The 23,468-nt window shown below is 25.3% G+C and overlaps 1 protein-coding gene across 8 annotated transcripts in view; it reads left to right on the top strand.

The window, feature by feature from the left end:
* The window catches only part of LOC111634394 (homeotic protein antennapedia-like), a 184,621-nt gene that overhangs the window by 64,990 nt on the left and 96,163 nt on the right, over positions 1–23,468 (top strand). For 7 of the 8 annotated variants that reach the window (XM_023379152.1, XM_023379156.1, XM_023379201.1 and 4 more), the window contains one exon: positions 301–2,345. In XM_023379152.1, the coding sequence (XP_023234920.1) occupies positions 301–566 (266 nt within the window). In that variant the 3' untranslated portion in view covers positions 567–2,345. Of the gene's footprint in view, positions 1–300 lie in introns of those variants that run through there. The other variant, XM_023379181.1, reaches the window with a different exon arrangement.

Below are 23,468 nucleotides of genomic sequence, written 5' to 3'. Positions count from 1 at the left end.
ATTGTTACATACTTAATATCACCTTTTGTCCTATTTATAATTGAAACTAAGTCATATAACCTAAACTAAAGCGCTAAAATTTAAAAAAAAAAATTAAATAATTATGTACATATAACTCAATTTTAAAAAATTTTGATGTGCTTTATGGATAAGAATGGACACCTGACAACAATAATTAATGATAGTGTGTAAAGTATTAAATTGAAAATGTGTGTGTATTGTATATAAACTGATTGTTTATCAATGATTATAAACAGATAAATGTTATCTAATTTGTTGTGTTTCTTTTATCTTTCCTAGAACGAAAGCGCGGACGCCAGACCTATACACGCTACCAGACATTGGAATTGGAGAAAGAGTTCCACTTCAACCGCTATCTGACGCGGAGAAGAAGGATAGAAATAGCTCACGCTCTATGTCTAACGGAACGTCAGATCAAGATATGGTTTCAGAATCGGAGGATGAAATGGAAAAAAGAAAATAAAGCTAAACTGGAAGCTGGCCTGGCATTAGGGCCAGCTCCACCGGAACTAACACACGTATTAGATCATCGCCCAACCCAATGAAAATGTTAAGTATAACGAGAACTGTACAAAAAACAGTACAAGTTAAAAAAATGACGAAAAATCACTGGAGCTGTGTTGTACAGGATAGAATATTGACGACGACAAAATGTGTCGTATATGTGTTGTGCGAATGGTGCTTCCACATGGAGGGGACTCCAAGTAAAGCTACCATAACATGTTTATTATACTAATTATGATAATCATAACCGTGTCTCACGCGGTAGGTGTTGATTAGGACATGTAAATATACCTTAGTTGTATTGGAAATTTGTCGTCGTCATTGTTCGCGATAACGTCAGGCAGAAAAAGGGATCTTTCTTCTCTGATGTCAATGCATTCTACTAAATTGCTCCGTTTTGTTTCGTGATGTAAAGTGTCTATCTCTGATCTTTTAGGTGCGTAGGTTGATCGTTCTGGGAAGTGGGTTATGTGCGTTATATGTCCGAATTTGATCCTCTCTTAAGATATGTCGTTATTTGGTAGGAAACAATCGCGCGCGATTCATGTCAATAGGCCTGTAGGAGATTTTCTTGCTCTTTGTCTCACTCTGACAGCTTTTTCTAAACACGACTAATGAATGTGCTACAAGTAAATTAAACATTTTTATAAGTAATAAAAACAGTATTATTAATTAAATTTATTGCAAGAAAGGTAATAAACTCTAGAAGAGAAAATATAGGCCTCAAAGTAGTTTCGATCAATTAAATCAGAAATTGCTCATACAAATTTCCTAAAACACTTTATTTGATTAAACTACTTTACTAAATTATTTACATAATTTAAATTCACTGTTCATACTGGCCTCAGCCTCTATTCAACTAAGGAATTCGCCATTTATTTACAAGATTTAATATATTCAATTTCTATTTTTATCTCAATATACTTGATAATTCTATTATATAATGAATTGTTTTCCTTTTCGAATTGCTAAAAATCTATCAAATATTTTTCATTTTGAATGAAAAAATTTTAAAACAAACATAAACAAAAGAGATTTTCATGGAAAACATTAGCATATTTGGCAATGTAGATCAATAGGTTATGTTTTATTTCAATTACCTATAAGTTATTAAGCTTACTAAATATAGTTATAAGGTTATTTAATTTTATTTTTTATTTTGTAAATGAGATTTACATCAGTTTGGTTTGATAACTCGTAGCAAATCTAAATGAATTTTTCGATTAAAAAATTAAAATAAATGGAAAAATTAATATAGGATACTTTATTAGAATTTTCGTATTTGGAAATTAATTATTGGAAAGTTTAGAATATGGTCCAAGTTATCCTTTTAATAAACGAGGTTTTAAAAACATATTACAGCTAATAGGTATATAGACTTTCAGAGAGTCATTCATCTCAAAAGGCAAATCATTTCTTTTCGATATTACTCTAGATATCATCATAGAACAGCTGTTACCAGTTTACTTTTCCCAGTTTCTATTCCTATGAGAACACGTAAAGTAATAAAAGTCTTCGATGGTACTTAATCATTCTGTCTTGCTTTTCTGCGTTATACTTCTTTGGTTTGCGGAAAAAGAATGAGTACAATGTATATGCTTCATTGAGAGTTGACTGGACTCACTCAACCTGATTGAATTTCTTTCTGGAATATGAATTCGCAAAACTGCACTTTTCTATTGCATCGGGTTTTAAATGTCTTGACGCTTTGAACCTGTTACATATTAAATAACTGTGAGATTAATAGGTTTAATTTAAAAAAAAAAAACGAAATTCGAACTGAGTCACAAGCCTACTTATACATTAGTTAGTTAAAAATTGTAAAGAAGTACAAAATAATTTACTGTTTAATACGATAATTACGCGTGTTTTTAACGCGTATTAGTAAAAATTTATGAAAAATTTCAACTCGAGAAAGGTTATTTATATTTATTTTAAATATTTATTATATTAATTTTTATAGGTATAAAAACAATAAGATATGCTACTTCTTGGCATTTTTCTTCTAACTGATATTGGTAATAAGTTCTGCTCTATTCGTATAAACTATAGGCTATATAATTTTTTAAAATTTATATTTTAATACAATCTACAGTTTTCATAAATTATGATATTTATGACAATAATGGATAAATTTATGATGGAAAAAAATAGCCTGTAGACTTATTCTTTTTAATTTTGGTTGATATAGCCAACGTGTAATAGAACTAAACAAGAGATGCACGTGAAAAATTAATTATAAATACATACTAAATTATAATTGGTCTATAAATTTCACAACTGATGTTGCTAATAAGGAGTTTTAATAGATATTTTGTTCCTTTGAGCGATTCTATTTAATTCTATTGTAATAAGAAGCTACAAATTACAAGCTTTACGATCTCATTAGTTCGCATTATGACAAGTTAACATCGGATTTTACTTAACAAAGTGCATCGCATCAAAAATTTGTATTAATGTGGTTTCTTCAGAGGAAGGTTGTATCATTTCTATTGTATGTTCTTTGCAATCTTTGTTGTTTGTTACCAAAGAATATCCTTTGATACAAAAGTGGTGCCGTTGGACCCCTGCTAAATCTTTTTCTTCGTCACGGGGGCATCATAAATCAGTCTCAGAAAGTTCTAAACGTCTAAACGAACTCCTCCCCCCCTTGTCTGTTCGGCAATACTTAGGCTACTCTAGACAGAGGGTTTAGTAGGAGCATAATATTGTCTTGGCAGCTAGGTGATGGTCATGATTTTACTCTTGCTTAACACTATCAAAATGGATTAAACCTCATATACTTTCGACAAGTGGATCGTAAAATTTATTCGGAAAATTAAATGCATGTCTTAGTTCGACTTGGCGAATTAAAGGTTAGTCTTTTTGTTTTATTTTATTAACCAATTTAAATATTTTTTGATTAAAATTGTTTTAACAATTCTATATTTTCTAAACTACAATTGATACGAATTTTATCTAAAATTTACTCTTTTAAATGTCTACTTGAGTACAAGACAAGAATAGATTTCAAATTACTGAGTATTTACTCTCAAATTCTACGAATTTAAAATTTGTAAACACATAAAACTTTTTACTCTTAAAAGTCCATTTCTATTATATTCTATTTTGCTTCGAATCTCTCTATTTAAATTTTAGAATAAATTATCATTTCAAATTATAAAAAAAAGGTAATGTGTTTGTAGTCGAATGTACTATTTTAATCTCCAAAAAAATACTTCACGGTAATGAGAAGGATAAGTTGGATATTTAGACAGCTCGGATTACTGACAAGATTAGTTAGTTGTCAGCAGAAAAGAAAAACCAGTAGCTATCGCTATAACCACTTATCTTTATGGAACCTCGGGCATTTGTATCATCTCTTCTTTCCGCAACTCTAGTGGGATAAAGGTACTATCTATTTTCACCAACCTACTGACGTCAAATCCAACTAAATCATGCTATTAGTCTAATGTTATTGTTTAAGCATAGGCCTAAAGCCTATCCCTTCGCTGTTTGTTATTCTACATAAAGCTAATAGCATAAATAAATCTATTTATTTTTTATGTCTCAAAATCATATTACTTATGTCAGATGATATAAATACTAACACAAATATTTATATTTTTCATCTATGAATATATTATTTGTTAACAGTTAATATTTCTTGTTCAAAATCAATTCGATTCCTCGAATTTTTTTTTCTTTCTAGGTTACGTATGTGATTTAAAACTTTATCATTTTTTAAAAAGGCGAGGTCTGTTGTGTATCTTGAATAAAACTATTTTATTATTTTACGTTTATAAGTGCCATAGGCTTAAAAACTTATAGATGTGATAGTGTCTAACACTCTAATTTTTAATATTTTAATACGAATATTTCATTATAATTCATAAAATGATTTAAAATTTGTATATAATAATTAATATTGATAGTCTGAACAGTTAATTTCAATAAATATACGTTGAAAATTATTTATTTTGAAACTTTGATTCGGAGGCGGAGGCAGAGGCCAGTATTACTCATTAATTTGTGAAAATCGTATTGTTTACAATGTACAGTAATGTACATTATCCTTGATACTATGTGAAAATATTAAGAATTATATCCGTGAAGTTAATTTTAATATTTGGAAGAAAAAAATAAAATAGCATCATTAAAATTTATTAAGCGAAATATATTATGTAATAGATTTTTGTTGTTAGTTAAATGACTGCAGTTTCGCATGATATTGTTAAATAGTTCGGAAAAAAAGGAAAATGATTGTATTTGTTTTCTACTGAATATAAAGAAAAGCTTACGAATAAGCCTGTGTGTAGATCTACACTTATGCGCTTCTTATTGGTCGACTATAGGCCTATAGCGTGTTGAAGAGTAACGTTACCTTCTAACTATGTATACGACAACATATACGTATTAAAGTAAAAGAATTGTCTATGATCGATTGTTACAACTTTATTCCCAATAATATACGTATCAAAGAAAAAAAAACCATTCCCAGTATACGAGGCGTGACAAGTATGGAGTTGGGAGGTCTTCCTGGCCGTTCTTCGAACGATCATTTTGCAGCGAATTTACTATGTGACCTTACTATTACGGTCATTTACTCGTTATATTTAAATGATTTTCTGTAGAAATATTAAAAATTGTTTAACCTAAAAACAACTGAAATTTCATGAAAATTAGTTTATTTCATTAGCACGTTTTAATATAGAAGTGAATATACTTAACAATTAGAAGAGAAAAATAAAATAAATAAACGACTGTAGTTCCTTTTATGATTGATAAATGATTGTATTGAAGTATGGTAACCTTTGAACTCAAATATAAGTAAAACTGTTCGCGCCAAAAAAAACCCTAATTATCTCCCTATTTTCTGACAATGTATACTCAATTCCAAGATCTCTATGTGTATACGTAAATTAGGGATTTTTCTCCTTGTGTCCTGTAGAAAACAATCGAATTTTCTCTCAACTTCGCTAGAAATGTGCGAATTTATTGTTGACTCAAAACTGTTGTTATTGTAAGCTTTTGAAAACTATTTTTTGTTATATTTTTGTTTGTTTTTCTTTTTTTGAAGAAAAGAAAACAATGTTTGTATTTTCTCTCAAATATCTTTGTCTACCATGACTCTCTATTACCTTCATTTACTTTCTGTTGTTAAATAAACTCGTGATTGGAAAAACGAAATGATTATTGTCTTATATTAATGACATTAAATCACATTAATTATTGCCATTTTTAAAGATTTAATTACTAAATAATTACTATTTCTACAAAGTAATAAAATTAGATTAATTAAACATTATTAATAATATTTCCTTTTTAAAAATCAACATTTTATAATATGTGATTAATTTTATTTTATTATTAGTCTGTCATATTTTCAGACAACTAAACACAGTGCTGAATCAATCAATATTTCATAGCACTACTTTTATAATCATAGAATCAATACGAGACGCCTCACTTGCCTAGATATATTGTCTGTACTTTGTCAATACAATATTTAAATATAATTTCCACCTTCTCAAGACCTCGATATAAATTCCCTCATTCAACTTTTAAAAAGAGTAAGTTAGCACTTTCAAATGGTTTACTATTCTTTCCATTACTGTTAATCTGTATAACACTTACATAGGCCTAGTACAAGCTTAAGTATTTAAAAATTTCTAACAAATTATTAATGATTTCAACGATATAACACGTTGTAAGTTTACAGGCTTGTTCGTCTAAATCTAAAAATATTTAAATATTTATAAATTTATAAAATTAATAATTCTTAGTATTTTATTTAAGTAATTTCTGTATCTTTTGTTATATAAGAATTCTAAATATATTATATGAGATTAATTACTAAAGATACCAATTAATCATACTAGCCAAGGACAGTTTCTATATTAAATTTTTTTTGTCAAAAAAAAAACAGCTTTAGTTTATTTTTTAAAATAATATTTAATTAAATCTACTTACAGTATTTAAAATTTAATAAGATTTTTTAAAATTACATTTTATTAAATACAAAGTTTTTAAAAATAATCTATTAGTTACAACAATGCTAATTATAAAGCATTTTTTCAATATGATTTTTATATCATAAACCTATCAAATTTTAATAAATAAAATCTAAGATCTAGTTAGAGATAGATAATAAAATTAATTTTTATTTTATTTTATCAAAATTTTTTATATTAATCACTAAAATCCCAAACAATTTACATTTAATCGAGGTCGTTTTCTCAATTAATTTTTTTTTTATGGAAAACAAACTAGTGTAATATATATATAGGCATATGTAGCCTATATACAGTTGTAAATTACATTAATTATAGGATTAGTAATGTAGGATTATTATTATCTTTAGGCTAATAATTGTCATTATAATACCTTTATATGTAGCCGAAGTCAAATAAATTATTTGACATAATACAATATCTAAAAATCTTTAATGTAATAAACAATTACAAAGAGATTTTTATCTGCATAATTGGTATAAAAATTAATTCTGAAAACTGGTATGACGCAAATATAAGCTATATATTGAAATGCTAATCTTAATATTTTGAGAAAAATAATACATTGATAAATATTATTCTATTCAGTATTTTAATATGTAAAATTTTCATGATTACTAAAGATGATTAAACTAAAAATGAAAATTTTAATGAATGTTCACAAAAATAATAGCTGTTATAATAGTCTATATTTAAATTTAGCAATAAAATCGGTCATGATGAACCGAGAATTATATGTTGTTTTCAAAAACGTTAAAACATGTCTACTGTACAGTACAATACAAATAGGAAAAAAATTGTCTGATAAAACTATTAGATAAAAAGATAAAACTATTTTTCTGGATTTTTCTGCAAAATAAAATAAAACAGAACAATATGAATATTTTACAGAATTGACTCAACAATTTATTAAATATGGCGGTGTAGGATAACTTCTAATTCATCAAAATGAATACTTCTAATTAATCCAACGTTATAAGTCAATATGAAATTACTATAATTTCACTTATACTGTATAAATGTTGATATTTGAATGAGTGGATACAATCTTAAACAATAAAAGATGACAAAGCTGTGCTTTAAAATACCGTAGCAAATATTCTAAATTTTCTACATAAATTTTTAAACATAAAGTTCAGGCCTAGGCTTATATTTTGCCATTTTTAACGTAGAGATTTAAATTTAAAAAAATATTCTAAAAATGTAACATTTCATACCTAAATATCAATCTAATATAAGAATATTTTTCAATAAAGGAAACGACGAATTTTTGCATCATTTAAGAAAAACGATTGAAACAGAATGTTACCTATAGAAATATATGGAATTTTTTATACATATTGTCACTAAATTGTCAATAGAAATATATCAAAATTGAAATTTTGATTTTCTCTATGTTATATAGCTGGCATATCTATCACTGTTATTCAAAATGGCCGAGATGTGGTATGAAAGTAAACAAACAATCAAGCAGATTGCTACATCCAGTGTTACTGCTGACCATCTGTCACAGAGGCAAGTCACAGTAGACTTGGCACTTCTAAACCCGCCCACTGGCACTCTAGTTTTAGACCTGATGTCTTCATGTTACCTCTCTGGCTCACTGAATTTCCCAGATAATTAGTCGTGGGTGTGGAAGTTTGGGGATTGATTCTCGGACATTAAAGATGGACGGAAGTTGCAATTCCATGTAATTAGAAGGACTTAAGAGTAATCGGTGCCTTGGGACACATATAGTTTGGCTACTTCATGGTTACGGGATAGTTAACTTGATATATGTTAGAATTCTATTTTGAAATGTCTTCTTGACAAGATTTCGTAAATTTTTATTTTAAAATATATAATTTAAAGTAAAAATATAGCTATTGTTTAATATGATTGCTTATATCCATGTCAATAGGCCTGTAGGAGATTTTCTTGCTCNAATGTCTTCTTGACAAGATTTCGTAAATTTTTATTTTAAAATATATAATTTAAAGTAAAAATATAGCTATTGTTTAATATGATTGCTTATATCCAGTTCTAAAATTAAGTTTAAAACATTATAAACCATGGACTTATTTTATATGGCACATTCAAAGTTAACAAATTGAATTTAAGGCTACATTTAATTACTTTTTGATTTATTCTTGAAATTTTCAATAAATAAACAATTTAAAATATAATTAATTACAATTTACTAAACTTATTTTTAACACAAATTTTGCAATGTGACTTGTTTATGATTATAAATCTCGCAGTTATGTATTAAAAATAAGTTTTTAAAATGCATATAAATAACAGAATTATTTATCATTTGTTGCCAAAAATAAATAATTTAATTTTAATTATAACTGACAAAAATTAATAATAAAATTATAAGTTATTGCCTTATAAATAGGCTACGTAATATAAACGAAAAGAGAAACATAATTAACATTAAAAACAACTAACGATAAATCATATATAAAAGGTAAACCATAAAATAAAAAGTTCTTAGGTATTTTCTTCTTTCTAAATTTAAAATAAAATAAAATAAAAAGTCAAATGTTCTGCAATCTGAAGCTTATCGAAGGAGCAGCTACAATTTGCACTCTGTGTGATGTCGAAATGGTGTAAATATGCTTTTAAGTTTTTCGTGACTAGAGATAAATTGTGACTCAATTTATTTCTAGTTATGGAAAGTTATACAAGCCAGGTCAAGAGAAAAAAAAAATGCTTGCTTTCAGGCTGTTAAGTGCTACCAGGAAAAAAAACCCTTTGATTAATAGGTTTTTGGAAGGGTGATGTAAATTCGATACTTTAAATATTGTATTGGTTCGTTTTATTTACCAGTTTTGTCTTAATATATGTTGTCTACTAGAAAATTAATATTATCAGGTTACGTATAGCTTTTTTTCTTTTGTTTTTGTCTTTAATTTTGCAAAAATTTTATTTTTTTTATCAAAAATTTATTTTTTTATTTTTACATTGACTCTAATAAAAATAATTGCACAAAGTTAAATATTTATCAATTTTATGATATTTCTAAGATGTTGAATGTTATACCGCATATAATTATGTACCTCATGATTAATTCATTATGTCTAATTCATTTTAATGTTAACGTTTTTTTTATTTTATCGGTTGTAATCTTATAGACAATACAAACGTATAATTAAGCATAAATTTTACACAATGTTTTTTTTTATAAAAAAAAGAATTAAATTTTATATTCAATATTTTTTTCCCCACTAAAATCTACATTAAGCTCATTATCGAAGTAATTACAATAAATTAATTACGCTTGAAAATGATTTAACGTAATAAATTACTTAAATATAATAAATATAATAAAGATATTTCAGTAAGATAACGATGATGATGAAGATAAAACATAATGAAGATAATATATTTAATGAGCAAGAGATGATATTCCAATCTGTATTTTGTTTGAGTAATAACATAAAATTGGATTAAGTCCGTTGAAAATTGAAATTTCGATTGTTTACAAAAACCAATTTGGAAACCTTAGCCTTTAGCATAAATCTGCATATACTAAAGAAAACCCTATAAATATTTTTATAAACAAACTTCGAAAAATTTTAAGTTAATTACAATTTTAAATAACATTTTTGAGAAAATATAAATTAAGTCAAGAGCCATGAATTTATAATAAGCTATGAATAAAATTACCATTCATTATTTTTCGAACAAAATATTCACGTCCTTAATGTCTTGAATAAAAACGGGTATTAACCTTACTTATGAATACTTTTCTATTTTTTTCCCCTTTCTAAACAAAGTCATCTGTTTGAAAGTAACAATAATCAAAATTTCAAAAAATTTACTACATTAATTTTAATCCCTTAATGAAAATCATGCATTTAAATGTATTAATTATATATAAAGATACTTATTATAACATATTTATTTAATTTTAATCTAGAAATAGAACTTTAATGTTGATCTGTAAGCCTAGATTTTAAACTGCAAATTTTATGTTTATAAAATTGAATTTTTTTTTGTGATTTCTAAATGCATTTATCGAGTACAATTTACATTTTTTATTAAGCAATAATTATATAAAATAAATTTTTAATGTTGTTTTTTACTTTATTGAGTTTTTATTATTAATATCTAATGGATGAATATAATAGAAATCAAAAGATTTAATATTATTTTATTAAAAATATTCTAAAAGATTAATGTGTTGATGTTATAAAAAGTATAATAACTTAAATTATAACAGGTTTCAGCGTGACTTAATAATAGAGAATTATTCTTAATGATTACTTTTTAAAACGATATAAAACCTTGTTCAATAATAATAATACTAGTAATAAAATTTGATAAACATTAAGATAGCATATAATTTTCGATTCAGAGAGTTTAACATACATAAAATCGGGATGATTAATGGTTCTTTATTAGTTTCGGCCAATGGGCATGTTTCTACTGCCCAGGGAGGTAGGGAAAGGTTCCCTGCATAGTCCACCCACTTTGGTATAGCCCTTAGAAAATGGTGCTTTTCGAGAAGAACAAGCTCACGGTGAGTGTTCCGAACTGTCTTTCATCTTTCATCACAATCAAAAGTAACACTGTTAAACTTTCATGTGTCAATTCTGTTATTAAGTGTTAAGAACAAAAATAACTTTTAATGGTTGGATTTTAGTTGGTCAGAAGTTAGAGAAATAGATCCTGTTCGAATCTAGATAAATCCCAAACACAATGCTGCCAGAACTTCTGATAGCTAAATTATACGGTTCAAGAAGATAAAAGAAATTTGGAGAGATTCCAATCATTCCTTTGTGATCTGGGTTTCTCCTATTTATCACCAGTTTTAGAATTTTATTGGATGGAATTGCAAGAATGATATAAGATCACTAGAGTAGAGATTTCTCTAATTTTTCTTTCATAGAGATCTAAATTTCAAAGATGCTTAAAATTCTTTCCGAAATCGAAACGGAGATAACGCAAAGAGAAAATATTTTCATAATTTTGTTTAAAAAAAAATAACTGAAATCATCTTTCATATATTATAACTCTTGGCTTACAATTCTAAATATGTGAATAATACATCGCATTGTAAAATGAATATTTTTTCCCTTTCAAATTCGCAGAGTAAATAATTTGGTTTCTAGTGCTTGTTTGTTTATTGATCTTTCATGTTTATCCATTAACATAGAATTCTAATATATCAGCAAATGAAATTTGAGAAATCTAAATGCTTTTTTTATTATATAGAAGATTTATGACTCCTTTTTTCATAATAATGATTAATAATATTTGATTAATTTATAATAATTATATGGATTATTGCTATTAAAATTTATAAATTCATTAAAGATAATTGCAATTATAAGATATCTTTAATTTTATCTTGTCAAAAGAGAGTTTAACATTAATCTATATTTTGTAGGTTATATTTAATTGGTTTTAAAAAATATATGTATTTTTTTATTTTAAGATATAAACTATCAAATTTGATCAAAAGCAAGACAGTTTTTGAATCTATTTATTTAATTTTTTTGGAAAATATAGTCTTTAACAGAATTAAAAAGATGTACTGTACTTTACTTTAAAGCGAGGTATAAATCTCTTGTTAAGTTTAATATATCAAATTCAATGTTAGATGTATCAACCTTTTATATTTTATGCCACGAAATGAAAACGTTCGAAATAAATAGTATATCGAGAGCCGTTAGATGTCTAAATAGATCAAATTTTCCTTAAAATCGATGAAAGTTTGGGTAATAAGTTAATAAAAAAAAGAAAGAAAGAAACTAAACGAACTTCTAGCAAACGAAATACCAAATCAGGGAGAAAGTGAAATAAAAAAATAAATAAATTGGGTAAGTTTCTGTTCGATATCGCCTTTGCCCCGACAGCTCTTCAATTCCTATTTCTCTTTTTTCTCTCTCTCAAATCATCATTTCTCTTTCGAATTGTCAATGGCGTAAGAGAAAAACGAATTCGATGTGATTTATTTTCTTTCCTTTCATGGAAAATATCCTTTCTCACTTCTTTCTCTCTTTCCTTCCCCTGGGATCAACCGAAAGGACAGTAGGGGAGGTGGCACGATCCCTTAAGCGCTGCCCTTTTCCCATTGGATAGTCAACGAAACAACCATCTACCCGACATCCCTTTAAATATGCTTATATTTTGTTACTTTATACCATATCTTGTACAAATTTATATACATCTTGCTTATAAATTGACCGTTTGTTGATTGATAGTTGAAGTACAAAAACATTAATTTTCTTTATTGCCATTCAACTTAAAATATTACATTCTCATATGCAACTTGTTACTTAAAAAATGTATAATATTTATTATCAAAAACTAATTTAAATCGGATACAAACAATCAACTATAGATTGCATTTTTTAAAGAATTACTAAGCTTAAGATCAACAATTTTAAGTCAAAAAGAGCAACAGCCGGCGGTATGTTACGTAAAACCTCAGATTATTCTTTTACATAAAACCAAAGTCTTTTTAGAATAAATCAAGATTATAAAACAGAAATAAATAACAAAATAAACGCATCAGAGACATATTTTATTAACTTTAATCCAATTTTATCAGCATTTCTATCGAGGTAAAAATAGTGAATTATTCATAGAGGGTTTGGAATGGAAGCGTACAGAATTTACAAATAAGTTAATAAAATAAATTAATACTTCATTATTCCTGTTTACGTATCTTATAATTCCCGGTTTCAGCTGCAGAATAATAACAGTTCTCAGCAACGTTGACCAACATCATTATTCAATCTTACATCACCCTGACAACACAACGTTGAATCCATGGCACATGATGGACTTTATTTAATGGTGAGTGAATTTTAACCGTCAGATTAAAGTTAGTGGTTGGATTCATTCCAATCAGATAACGATGTCTAATGACATTCATCGATTACATTCTTAAAAACGTTCAGTTTTTGAGGATATCGTTGTCGTTTTGGGTAAGATCCATTGTTCGATTTTCCTGCTTCTGTGACAGCCAAATGTCTATCGTGTGAGTCATCGAGTTGCATTTTCGTTCTATCGCTTCTCAATCCTCTGTAATGAGTATTATAAATCATAGAAATGCATTACTATAGTTATGGAACTGTTTATATTTTTATTGAAATAAAATACATCTAACTCAATGCGATACATTTAACTCGGCTCATTTTTAAGTGAATATATTTTAATCGAATTTATATCAATTTTACAGCTTAATTATTTAATTAATTTATATATAATTACGTTAATTCAGTTATATTGTTATAAGATGATTTTAATAATGAATACTTTAAAGGTAAACTTAATTGGAGCAAGTTTAAATTTTTATTACACTTCTATAGGTTAACTTCAAGAATTTAATTAAAATAAGAATTACGTATAGACGTAGTAAAATATTAACAAAACCAACAAATTGAAATAAAATCATCAATTATTCTTAAGCTTTAATCATATATAAACCTAGCAATCAATAGATTTTAAATAATGTAGGATTCTTTGTTTATTAATCTACAGAATAGTTGCCAAGATATTTTCAAATCAATTTCAAGTTCAAAAATAAGCATTATTTGTTTAACTAGATTTGTTTCTAAAAAATGCTGTTCATGCAAATGCAATCAGTGATTATAACAGAAAGAAATTGCTTTATATATTTGTAAAACAAGAGGAGGAAAAAAAACTAATCCAAATTATCCTTAGAGTATGCATGGAGAACTATTTTTGTCAGTGCCACGTGTCTGGTATGGTTCAATTTCTTGGAGAGCCTAGTGCACTTGCATGCAACTATCACGAAACTAAAACTGTCTTTTTTTATTACTTGCTATAACCGTTCATCTTCTTCCACTTTTACAAATGAGAACGTAGTGCAAGAAGATTCTAATCCTCTATTATTCTATTTGTTTATCATTTACTATATATACTCTATAGTAATGATCAAATTATAGCCTATATTAATAAAAGAATAAATACGTTTGAATAATTTAAAATTAAAATAATATTGGCCAGGATTTTAATAGGCCTACTATATTAATGAAGAGGTTTATCATTTTTAAAAAATACATAAATTAAGAAAGGAAATGCATTTTACAAATACAGTTTTACCTTAACTTATCATTAGGTCATTCTATATTTTTTTTAAATCAACAATTATAACGTACTTTTAAAGCTTAAAATTTTAAGATTAATGCATTTATTTTTATCATCTCTTATAGCTATATTAAATATGTTGTTATTAAAGTCAAGATAATATCTTTCGGCATGATAGAATTCATAAATCATTACTTTCTACATTTATTTGTATTATAATTATTAAAATATTTATAAGAAGCACATTACTAGACAAATACACCTACGAAGAAGTTGATAAATTTGTTAAATTTTTAATATAAAATTTAAATAATACGAATATTAATTTTATAAAACGCTTGATGTTATTGTATAAAAATGTTAAGCAATATATAAAGTTTATAAAATATATAGCTTTCATAATATTAATTGATAGAATATTTATTTAAAAATTTTATTTTTATATTTATAAATGCATTTATTAATTAGAAATAATTTTAAGCTTCATATTTATGTCGGTTTGTTTTATTCGAGGAAAAAAATATACGGAAAAATTTAGATGCAATAAAAATTATCCATAAAATTTATATAAATCAAAATTTAATAAAAATAAATAATAATTTAAAAAATTGTTCAAAATAATGCAAATATAATATATTAAAATTACAGTAGGAATACATAAATATAATGGTTTAGCAAGGAATTATAAAATATTTTTTTTATAAGTGAAAAATAAATCTTTATTTTTTCATTTATATCAATTATAAAACTAACCGAATTCTCGAATATTAACGTTATGTACTTAACGAAAAAATGTTTTTTCCTTTTTTTTCCTGGGAAAATATCATTATCTTTGAAGCATCTGCATTAAGCATGAAAAATGAAATCAAGTCATCTAAAAATGACAAGGAAATAACGATTAAAATTAATGGCTTATTTCGATTAAAATGACTTTATCAAACATTGCTACACTAACTTTCACGGTGACAAGTATAACAAATGACTCTGACATTGTGCTATACGTCAACTGACTTGGGATACGGACCATGTAATCTCGGTGTCCTGGTCTTCGTGTTAATTATTCACACACACACAGTTATGCGAGAAGATGCGAACGGTCTTGAATGTAGTTGACGGTTGTTTATCATCATCAGCAACTGTGTGGACCGGGGAATCTATGCGCATGTAGTCTTCTATTTCTCCCGTACTGTCATCATTATTTACACTGTCTCTATTACGAGTTGGTTATAGAGGATTTGGTCAGACCGTCAACCGAAACGAGATGTCATCAAAATGACTGATATCCACGACAGAAATGTCTCCCTGGTTCTTTCTGTAAGATTTACAAAGTACGAAAAAGTTCTCCCTATTTTTTATTACTATTATTATTATTCTAATTTTTAATAACTAAATCTACAAACTTAGTTTTAAACTTTAACCTTATGTAATATGTTTTATTTTGAATAAAACTTTACATATCAATGTTTAATTAAATTTCCTGGATTTTATTAATTTTGTTTCTTAATTGTTCGTTAATCTCCAAGAAATTTTTGATCCCTACAATTTTATTAAAATTTTCAATTTAACTGTTATAAACTTGATTCAAAGTAATATCTTTCTGGAATTAATTAACATACTAATATGATCTCTTAACCAGAACATATCGCTTCTAATTCCCTTTAGGATACTTGATATTTATAGATGACCATGATTAACGTAAAGCCCATTCATATAGATTACAAAATTTCAACAAATTTTCAAACATTATAAGCTTATAAAATTTTAGATCTATGGAATATTTATTATGTATTACAAAATAATCTTTTATATTCACAAAAATAGTAATTTTTTTATGTTCACCACTTATATTTATTAACTAATAATTTCGGAAAACATTATCTATTTAAGTCTATTCAGAAATCGACTGTGATGTCATAAGTAACTCGATATAAATTATCAGTAACGCTAGAATCGGCAGAATCATTTATAAAAAAGAAAAAAATTAAGATCGAAATGATGTTATTACTCTCCTCGACAACAGTAATTAATCAAATTAATTTATTTTGGTCGAGATAGAATAAAAAGCTTCGATGAACTAACTACATTTCATCCTTCTTCATAAGCATTGCTAAGTCATGATAATATTTTCGCTTAAGGCAATAGAATTTATAAGCGTAAAAAATAATAATAAAATTTTTTATGTGATTTTAAGTGCCGCATAATAATTTATTATTGACTTATTAAAAAAACAATTCTTATACTTATAGATAATTTCACTATATACTAATGTTTAAAACCGCATTTTAAANATAAAATTTTATAAAATAATATATTAAAACTTACTTGAATTTAAAAAGTTGAATTTTATTAAATAATATTAAAATTTAAATAATTTTATAGTAATTTAACTACTTGATACATAATTTAAATGTAAACGATTATTAAAACTGTAAACGTTAATATATTAATAATGATTTTAATATTCATAAAGTATTACATATGAAAGTATAATAAATTTAATTTTTTGAGTAATTTATTTAATAAATGTATTATAAAATGAAGAGTAATATAAGCAGCAGTAGATTAATAATTTAAAATAATAGTGATTTTTAAATTTTTGTTCAGAATTAATTAATACATTTAAAATTTATTTCATTTCTTTAATAATTTATATTCTTAAAATTTATATATCTGTACTTGTTGTTTCTGTCTTAATAAGATAAATTATAATATAGATTAATGTTTTGATTATGTTAAGTTCTTATAGATGTAATATTTGGATTTGCAAAAAAAAAAAAAATGAATAGTAAAAGTTTATATGTTTTTGTTGATTCTTAAAAAAACTCAATATAAAAAAAGTAGTTACTGCATCAAATTTGCTATGTAAAGTAAGTTATTGCTTTTAAAATAATGTTTTTGTTTTTATATTTTTTGTTTAAGTTGTTTGTTTTCTTTACAACTGAAAATAGAGTTTTAACTTGTTTATTGTACAGAAAATTCACATAAATTTAATGTACTTTTTAATGACGGTTTATTGTATAGGCTATATATTATTCTATATATACAAATATTTTTATTTTATAGTCTGCATTTTATAACAGCACAAAATCGTAGTTTTATACGAAAATATTTAAATTAAATACAAAAAATATTTTCCATCAAATTTTCTAAACTTAATTAGGTTTTTACAAATGTAAAAAAATAGTGATCAAATCGATTGTTCATTTTTTTTCCTTTTGAATTTAATTTGCATTTTACAGAATTGTGTAAAAGACAAACAAATCTGATTGATAATGTTCTATGAACGATAATATAATGGGCTTTAACAGCTGGGTCATAAACTTGAACTATGCGAAATTGGTTTAATAACAAAGGACCTAAACTCATCATAAAAGTTTGCGTGTTTTGATTATAGTTTAATTTTTGAATTTCCAGTTTAGATTGTGGTGTTTTTAAAAGCTATTTTGACAAATTGTCACAAATGCTATTTTCTCAGCCATTAGAACTCAAATGGAAATTACAAAGGAATGCAGTACTTAGCGAGAGACATTTTAAACGAAGATTCGAAAATTTTTGTCATTAGCTTAAATTATTTCGACTTAAAAAAAAAAAAAAGAAAAATTGAATCTACAACTCATAGACTCGAGAATAATAAACTGTAAAATATGAATATTAAAAATAAACAAAAATTAACATTTTATATCACACGTAGCCATCACAATAAATTCCAACCTAAGGTAATACATAACCCTGTCTGGTATTCAATTCTTGTTTAGTTCTGGTATTAAATTATCATTGTATTCTTGGTTTAATTCTCCTAACTAAGTAATTTCTACACAAAAAGATTTGGAATGTTTTACAGAAACCATCCAAGAAGAAAAGTAATACTGTCGAAAACAAACAGTTGATTGGTCTTATCTATTTAAAAACAAAAAACATCTGTTTATCCATTCTCCCTTGTGTGAAATTTGCAGCCCAACAAATCACCAGAGATTCATTTCGTTTATTTAATTATTTTCTTTTCCTTTGACAGTACAAACGATAAATATTTCACAGCTATACTCATTTATTCTATTTTTTCTATCCACATCGTTAAGAGCAAATGTCTTCTATTTAAATTAAACTAAAAAAATAAATTACTTTTCTCTTATTGGAGAACTACATCACCATTGACCAATCAGCAAATACTAGGAGGAGTTATTGAAATGAAGACACCTGGTGGTAGAAGTTCTGTTCTGTCTTACAAATAAAAGCTTTCCAGGAAATTTATAAGACGATAAGAGAAAATTTTTCGATATAAAGTAACAAATAAAATATTAAAAATTGATTTTTTTAAACTTAAAATATTTTTCACGTATATTTACTTTTATATATTTTAAGATCAAACTGTAGAATTTATTCTAGAATTGAATGTAAAGAAAAACGGATAGTTAAAGTTGAATTGTAGTAGTCTAGATTTTATTTAAAAATATATAGTAAACTTTTCGAATAAAATGTCTTATTAAAGATATATACTTTTCAGTCTTAAACTCTTTCATTGGAGATGGCATTAGATGAGACCTCAATTTGATTGTAGGAAGTATTGTCACGAAAAGAGAGAATGAACGAATGATTAATTCAATCCGATGAGGTGAGGTACTGCCTGGGTAAATGACCCCTGAAAGCTTGCACCCACAATTCTTCCACCCCCACAAGTGAGCCTAGGGGAAACACATAGGCTTTCCGAAGACATTAGGAGAGACGAAAACATGGTCTTCATGCCGTTAGAGTTTCGATTTACCATTATTCTTGTCGACGAGAAAATCCCACCCACACTCCGTCGATCCAAACCCTAGAGAGACGGGAAGGCAAAGACGGTCTTGAAGCTTAGAGTGGATTCCTCTGTACGGACTGGTCATATATCACGGCATTAGTTTTACGTCAGACTATAACTGTTGACTAGAAATCATCGTCTGTCACCTCCTCCTTCCTCTGTTGAAGGAAAATCGTTCTATCTTTGGCCTTAACCTCCAGAAAAAAATCCTTTGTTTCTGCTATAACTGTGTTTCCAATTCCGATCAAATATACCGAATGATTGCTCTAGTTTTTGAACAGGATTTCTTTCAACTGAATAGAATTTTTGTTTGTTTGCTTTCCGTAAATAAAATTTGCTCTTTTTTAAAATAAATAACCAGATTTTTTTAAAACATAAATAAAACAAAAGATATTNTCTTAATTTTACGAATATTTTTCTATGAAAAAATAAGTTTTAAAATATTTTATTTTAAATATTTTTATTAAAGAAGACGATTTATCACTTAGAATGTAGAAGTAGTAGTAGTAATAGTAGTTCGTAAGCTACTAGTTAGGAAACTTGTTTAAGATAATTACAATTTATAGCACAGATGTTCTTGAAACATTATAAGGATTCTTTATTTTTATGATTAATTATATACCAAATTAATATAAAAATCATATTAGAATAAATTTGCAATTAGGCTTTCAGATATTATTCAAATTACTCAATTATATCTTCCTAGAATATTCTAATAATAATTCAAAAGATTTCCTCCCCTGTAAAAACGATTTATTCTCAAATAATTTGTATTATATCTAGAATATTTTCCTTTGTAGATGGAGAAAATAATCTGAATTGTAATTAGAATATTTATTCCTATAAAGAAGAGAAATTAAATGTTTCGAATTACTTTTATTTTCATCATGCATTTCCTCAAAATAATTTATTTTTTCTAACACGAATATATATATATAATTATAGTTACAAATAAACTTATACTAATTGTAATTACATCAACAATCACTAATTGTAATTACACATCCTATCCCTTAATGCAATTAAACATGTTAAACGAACTTAAATAATAAAACACCTTTACCAGGCAAATTATCACCCCTAAATTATTAAAATACGTTTCACTTTTTGAAAAACAACAATGTTAATTGTTTTCTTGTTAAATTCTATGAGTGATTGTTCAATAAAACTTAGAATCATTAAAATTTTCATTAATGTAATTCTATTTTAACTATTAGTCCAAACGACTTTACTAAATGTGTTATAAAAATTTAGATGTTTTAAAATTTTTGATTTGTAATCCAATTCAGAGAGTATTTTTTAATTAACTTTCCAAGTCTAGACACAACATTTCATAAATAATTCAGTTAAATATAATTAAGTCAGTTAGAAAAAAAAAATAATTATATCTGTTTTGTTTTTCCAGAAAGTTTATTTTTAAATGCATTTTTATTTTTAGTGAATTAATAAGTAGTTAAACTCAGATTTAAACCAATATAATGTTAAAGTTTTGTAAAAGTTTATAACTGTATATATACGAGATTTTATGTAAAGGTTTCTCTAAAAATAAGTATACATTGTAACATTCTCCTGTTTTAAATTCATTGCCATTTTCTTTGTAATTTTCTTACATTATCGAAAACAGATTTTTTCATGTATAAAAATACATGATAATGATAACCTTAGACTATCGAAACACAATGGAGACGATCAAGTAATTTTTCCAAATTACAGCTTGTTATCTCGATATTCATCGAAATCATGCAATAGTTCACTTATGTGTGTAGTTATGAACTCAAAATCGAATGCCAATTTTATGATTTCTGTTTCATCAACCTCGTTTTCTAAATAAATATCATTAATAATTGTTTAGTTCATTACAATAATGGAAACTCGCCAACACGATTATTATTTTGTGAATTAATCCTTTGCTCTCTGCGTTTTTGATGTACATTACTGTAGAGTACAGTATCCAATTCTAGTTTGAAATAATCATTTAAGCTGTGATTAAGGTAAATATAGGCTAAATTTAAAAAAATGAAAATAAAAATTGATAAAGAATTATATTTTCTTTACAAGCAAAATAGGAGGTAATAAATTTAATTTCATGAAAGCATAAAAATTAATATACATTCTTTTAAATATTTACTTCTGGTAAGCTAATATTTACTGTTTATCGTTTCATATAATATATTTTTTAGCATAATATTGATAATAATAATGTTATTAAATGATCTTCAATCTAATTATATTATACTTTTAAGCTATATTTTAATGAAATGTTCAACACTTCAATCACTTTAATTAGAATATAACAACATATCACGATCTTTTTGAGAAGGCTTACTCAATAAAATTAATGGAATGATTACATTTTTATAACAAATATATTAACTATCATAATATTCGCTGATAAATTAACTAAGTTTCAAGACTGCTGAAGACTTACATCTATATTATTTCGATATAATCTAGTAATTACAGCAACGATAACGATTGTAGGGAACTATTGATGATTATAGTAGTAATATATCAACTTACGGATTAGAAAACTTTCCTATATTTCTCTAAATTTAAGCAATTAAATTAAAATCCTAATTATTATCGGATAAATTTAATACTTATAATTGGCAAACTATAAGAACTTTCAAGATAACCTATGATTTATCACGAAATTTCTCTAAACATATTAATAGAACTATTATATTATGCTGGATTCTTTCCTTAAACAATTTTATTTGGTTTCGTTAAAATTACTTTTTTATTTAAATTATAAAATTATTATAATAAAACTAAATTTTATACCACATTTTTATATAATATAGTATATATTAGTCTATTGTATATGTTATTTTAATTTTTTGATATTACAAACTATATTTTGAATATTAAAACTTCTTAAATTATATAATATAGAAAATTGATTTCAGTAAATTTATGTTTTAAGCTTGAATTCTAAGTTAAAATAAATACAGGCAAATTGTTTAGTTTAAGATAATTATAATTTTAAAATGTGTTATTACGTAACAATATGCTGTTATGCTACAATTATGTTGTTGCGTTGTTAGATAAATATGAGATTCTACTATTATTTTTAACATTATTTTTAATTATAAATATAACAGAATTAAATGGTATATTTGAATTTAGTGTAAGGATTTATTAAATTAAGTTATAGAATTTAAAATTAATAATTGAGTTAGTGTATTCTAGTTTCTTTCTCACTTATCTCTCCCAATGTTAGTAATAATTTTAGCCTACGTTATTTAAGAATTCTATTTTATAATTTAGAAACGTTTAGATTTTAAATTTTGTGAAGACTTTTAAATTAAAATCAATACATTTAGTATAGTAATTTTTATATTTCACACTTTTATTTTCTTCTGAATTTAGATTTTATTTATATCTTGATAGACCATAGTTATTTATTTGCAAAAAAAAATAATAATAATAATTTTAGAACGTTTTTAAATTTTATTTGCTACAATTATTTATTGTTCTTAACACCAAATTCTTTATATTATTTGTGCTAGATTTCAACATGACTTACAAAAAATGCTTATAATTATTATTATTTTCAATTAACGATAGAGAGATAATTCTTTAAAATGTCTTTCTGTTTTTAATTTCTTAACGTTAATTTATTGTTCATAAACGCGGCTTTTAATTAATTATCTTAATTATCGCATTTTTTTTTACTGTTTTAGACTATTAATATAAACGTTTTATAGGAGAATTAATCTCAAGATTTAAATTATTAAAATATAAAAAAAAATTAATTTCATAATTCATTGAAATTTAATTAAATTAAGACTCTTAAAAACGATTAATATGTAAATATCATACATTAAAAAATTATATTTTGATATAGTTTACATTCAGGTCTAGGTAAATTATATTAAAAAGTTACGATAAAAAATACATAAAAGTTGTTTAATGAGTTGAAAAAGTCAAAAGTATTAATTTCAAGGTTTAATTTTAAAATTAAATCGTCTTATCCTAAAATATATAACCTAATTCAAGGTGAAAATTAATTATATTCAAGAATTTATCATCATTTAATAAGTTTTATGAATTTAATGAATTTAATAATAATAATAATAATAATATTATTATTATTATTATTA

This window comes from Centruroides sculpturatus, unplaced genomic scaffold (genome assembly GCF_000671375.1).
Source record: "Centruroides sculpturatus isolate CEXI.00-Female unplaced genomic scaffold, Cexi_2.0 scaffold210, whole genome shotgun sequence".
NCBI lineage: Eukaryota > Metazoa > Arthropoda > Arachnida > Scorpiones > Buthidae > Centruroides > Centruroides sculpturatus.
Note: the sequence above shows the minus strand (reverse complement) of the source record. Positions and strands in the feature narration are given on the sequence as shown.